Genomic DNA, 4,959 nt, shown 5'->3' on the forward strand with positions numbered 1-4,959 from the left:
TTTCTCTGATTTCTTGTTGCGTATTTTCAGAAATTGTCTTGTAATTTTATGCCACTTTCTCACTCATTTTTGAGCCATTGCTTGTTAAGCTGCTCATTACCTTCTCTTTTTGAAAGAGATTGAGGCAATTTGCTCACGTTTCATCGGGTTAAATTAGCAGATAACTAATATTAATCCTTTATCAGCCATTGTAAACACATGGTTGACATTTTTTTTGCGATCAAATTGCTTTTCTAAAAACTTGGCAAAACCCAATTTCATTTTATACAGATGTTTTTTGTGATGCATTTTAGTATTTTGATTATACTGTAACTCAATTCTATTTTACTATATTAAATTGACTAGATTAATAGAATTTGTTACTAGATTTATTTTCATTTGTATTTATTTTTATTTGTTTATTTTTGTTTTATTGTCAAATATTCATAATATAGTATTGAGAAGGTTTTTTTTACCATATATATTATATCGATTTTTTTTCTAGATTTATTTTTATTTGTATCTTTTTGTTTTCATTTGTTTATTTTATGTTTATTGTATTTTCAAATTTCTATTATATAGCCTAACATTGACTTTTGCACTTTTTCTCCTTAATAAACTGATGTATTTTGTTAACATATTCTACAGTCTATAATGTCGTATAATTTTTTGCAAAGGCATTCTTTATTGAGATAATTTAAGGGGTAAGTGTTGGAAAAATATATAGAAATACTCAAGTGCAAGAACCTACAATGTGCACAGTGACAAGGCTACATAAATGAATGTAAGTTACACTCCATCACTGAAAAAAAGGAGTATGCTTATCTTTTCGCCTACCTGTAAATGGTTATTTTGCATTTTTGCAATTTGACTCAAGTAAAAGGTCTGAATAGGATTCCCTGCAGAAATGTCAGAGGTAGTCCTGTTTGACTATCCTCCAGCATCTGTCTGATAATTTTCCTTGTGTGGTGCTGCCGGTTGAAATGTGAGCGTCACGGAGCGCCCACCCTCCTCCTCCTCCTCCTCCTCCTCTTTCTCCCCCTCCTCCTCCTCCTCCTCCTCCTCTCCGTCTCTCCCCGACTGAAGTCCCACTGAGCGGCTCTCAAACTTCAGTGTCGAGCCTGAAAGCGGAGGACGAAGAGCAGGGAGCCGACAGACACACTCACAGAGCTTAAACAGCCTTTTTGGACCCGCAACAAACAGCGCGAGTGGCCGCTTTGATTTGCGCGTTTGATCGTCGGTTATTCACGGTCGGTTTGAGGATTTACACTCAGCTCTCTGGTGTTTGATTTTGATGATTTTTCCTCCATTGTTTGTCGAAGTTTCCGACTGTCACGTCTTAGTTACGGACCTTTATCGCGACTGTCTGTGGGATTAATCGTTTTAATTCAACACTCAATAATTGAACACATTGCTACTTTGTGCTCGAGGCTGGGTTTTTGGGGGGTTTTTTGACTGTTTTTCTAACGGAGTGAAGGCAACATTTGGATCGCCATGGGGAAATAGCGGGGGATCTCTCTGCAGCCTGTGTTTTTGACTTTTTCATGATCATTTTTAAAAGACAGAGCTCAGTTTTTGAATAAAAAACAATGAGCATGGATGGTTGCCCGCTGAAGGTGGTGATTTTTTTGTGGTGTCTGCTGGTGATTTCTGGCTCCAGTTTTGAGATTGGCTCCTACGACCTGGATCGAGGCAGACCGGCCAAGTGCGAGCCCATCGTGATCCCCATGTGCGAGGGGATCGGCTACAACCTGACCCGGATGCCCAACTTCATGGACCACGACGACCAGAGGGAGGCTGCCATCAAGCTCAACGAGTTTGCCCCTCTGGTGGCTTACGGCTGTGATGTGCACCTCCGCTTCTTCCTCTGCTCCCTCTACGCCCCCATGTGCACGGACAAAGTGTCCACCTCAATCCCTGCCTGCAGACCCATGTGTGAGCAGGCCAGGGAGCGGTGTGCCCCCATCATGAAGAAGTTCAGCTACACCTGGCCGGATTCGCTCGACTGCTCCAAGCTGCCCACCAGAAATGACCCCAACGCCTTGTGCATGGAGGCGCCGGAGAACGAAACCAGGACAGAGGTCAAAAAAGGCGAAGGCATGCTTCCGGTGCCCCCTCGCCCCAGGCAGCCGGGCACCAGCAGCAGTCGCACTCCGGGCACCATGGGCTCCTGCGAGAACCCTGACAAGTTCCAGTTTGTGGAGAAGAGCCAGTCGTGTGCGCCGCGCTGCTCCTCTGTTGTGGACGTCTTCTGGTCTAGGCAGGACAAGGATTTTGCCTTCATTTGGATGACAGTGTGGTCCATCCTCTGCTTCGTCTCCACTGCCTTCACCGTCCTCACCTTCCTCTTGGAGCCACACCGCTTCCAGTACCCAGAGCGCCCCATCATCTTCCTCTCCATGTGCTACAACGTCTACTCTGTGGCCTTCATCATCCGCTCTGTAGCCGGGGCTGAGAACATCGCCTGCGACCGGGAGCACGGGGAGCTGTACATCATCCAGGAGGGGCTGGAGTCGACCGGCTGCACCATCGTCTTCCTCATCCTCTACTACTTTGGCATGGCGTCTTCTATCTGGTGGGTCATCCTCACGCTCACCTGGTTCCTGGCTGCAGGGAAGAAGTGGGGCCACGAGGCCATCGAGGCCCACAGTAACTACTTCCACATGGCTGCATGGGGCATCCCGGCTCTGAAGACCATCATCATCCTCACAATGAGGAAGGTGGCTGGAGATGAGCTGACGGGGCTGTGCTATGTGGGGAGCATGGACTCCGGGGCGCTCACGGGCTTTGTCCTCATCCCCCTGTCCTGCTACCTGATCATCGGCACCTCCTTCATCCTCACGGGCTTCGTGGCGCTCTTCCACATCCGCAAAGTGATGAAGACGGAGGGCACCAATACTGAGAAGCTGGAGAAGCTCATGGTGAAAATCGGCATCTACTCCATCCTCTACACGGTGCCGGCCACCTGCGTCATAGTCTGCTACTTCTACGAGAGGCTAAACATGGACTACTGGAAGCTGAGGGGGGTGCAGATGAAGTGTGGGGCGTTCAACGGGCTCAGCAGCGACTGCTCCCTGCAGACGTCCGTGCCCACTGTAGCCGTGTTCATGCTGAAGATCTTCATGTCGCTGGTGGTCGGCATCACCAGCGGTGTGTGGGTGTGGAGCTCTAAGACCCTGCAGACCTGGCAGGGCCTGTGCAGCCGGAAGCTGACAGACAGGACTAGAAGTAGAAAACCCTGCAGCGGCGTCAGCTGCGGCAGCACACACTGCCACTACAAATCTCCTGCTGTGGTTCTGCACATGGCCAAGACTGACCTGCACTCAGACAACCCCACACATGTCTGAGAGCGAGCATGACACACACACACACACACACACACACACACACACACACACACACACCTATGCCCTGAGTAAGGAGCTGCTAAAGACTTTGTACGATGATGAGTGGTTGAATTGAACTGTCAGTTGCTGCTCTGCTGCTGCCGACGGACACACAGGTACAGGAGTCACTATGAGAAACTATCTATAAAAACAGTATTCAATGCATAAAGGGAAATGTTCAGTATTGTTACCAATATTTTTCTGTTTCATAGTGTTCTGTGCAGTAGACATGCCAGTGTTTTTAAGGAAAAAAAAAGACTGTTATGGGAGGTATCTTGGGAAATATTCTCCTCCCTAAAAGTGGCATGATTAACTGTATAAATTTGTATAAATGTTTTATTTATTGTAAATATATTTAATTTAAAGTTATCAGATTTGTTGTTTAGATGCATTTATTAAAGGTAAAGGGAAATTAAGTGCCTTTTATAAGAACTGGTTCTGGCCTTTTGGAGGATAATAAATTTGTGGAATTCATGTTCAACTTCCTCGCTGCCTGGTGTTATTGTTTGTGACCATCTCACAGAAGCTCATCATGAATATTTAACCATTTTAACAGTCTTTAACTGTTTCAGATTTAATAGTCACAAATGATTGCTTATTTCAGTCTTGTTTTTCCTGATTTCCCTGGCTTTCTTCTTGAGGGATTCATGCTTTTTTTTTTTTTTCTTGCAGCGGGGCTCCCCGCCAAATGTGTTGTCTTCCAAGTGCATGCTACACACCCCAGAGGCGTCCCCAACAATAATCCTCAAAGAGAATCGCTGATGAATAGAGTGACAAACCGTGGCGAGTATTAATGTTTGCATCACCGTCTTCAAAATGCAGCAGCGGAGGAATATATTTAATTAATGGCTGTTTTAATCCTTCCACAAAATCGTTGTTGTTGCCCTCTCGCTGCTCCATTTGATCCCCGTGCAAACACTCAGCACTTTGATCTGAGAGGACGAATCTGGAGTGGATTTCAGCCTTATTGCATGGTTTCACTGACAGATTTGAAGTTAAGCGCAGGCACTCAAAATTGTGGTTGCTCATTGAGTGGATGGATTATTCACTTAATATTTAAGTTTCTAAGCGGTTTGCGGCTCTTGGAAGCTGTGTTTCTGGTATAAATTAAGAGGATTCCACTATATAAATGTGCTTAAATGTTTGAATTTGATACCGCAGGGCCTTTTGTTTGGCTAAAGAAACAATGCAGCTACCAGCAGGTATAAATAATCACTGATTCAGAGAAAATGTTTGCATAACATTACATTCATTTAATAAATGCCCTAAGTTGGGTCTTGCAACTAACATTTCAGTAATAAAGTCCATTTTTATTATGCACAAGAGCCACCGTCCTCTCACATGGTCCATAAAAAAGTGAAAATAAATAGCTTTTACATTACGGGACTTTAACAATTTAAGTGCCAACGTAAATTACAGCCACACACAGCAAGTCATTTCACAGCAAAAACACAGTGGAAATTACAGTGTTTGACAGCAGTGGGATTGATTATTATGTCTATGTGTAATTGTGTGCTGTGTCACCAGCAGCAGCAACACATGGGAGTGATAGCATGGAAAAAATGTGATGACCAGGAGCTTGTTTTCATTACAT

General features: G+C 44.9%; 1 protein-coding gene across 1 annotated transcript; it reads left to right on the forward strand.

Annotated features, from left to right (window-relative positions):
- The first annotated feature begins 1,078 nt into the window (after positions 1 to 1,078).
- Positions 1,079 to 4,124, forward strand: fzd9b (frizzled class receptor 9b). The gene is made up of 2 exons (XM_042487266.1): positions 1,079 to 3,481; positions 4,038 to 4,124. Exon 1 carries the CDS (start codon positions 1,569 to 1,571, stop codon positions 3,324 to 3,326), a length of 1,758 nt encoding a protein of 585 aa, XP_042343200.1. The 5' UTR covers positions 1,079 to 1,568; the 3' UTR covers positions 3,327 to 3,481; positions 4,038 to 4,124.
- Positions 4,125 to 4,959: the final 835 nt, after the last annotated feature.

The sequence above is a fragment of the Plectropomus leopardus genome, chromosome 5 (assembly GCF_008729295.1).
Source record: "Plectropomus leopardus isolate mb chromosome 5, YSFRI_Pleo_2.0, whole genome shotgun sequence".
In the NCBI taxonomy this organism is placed as follows: domain Eukaryota; kingdom Metazoa; phylum Chordata; class Actinopteri; order Perciformes; family Serranidae; genus Plectropomus; species Plectropomus leopardus.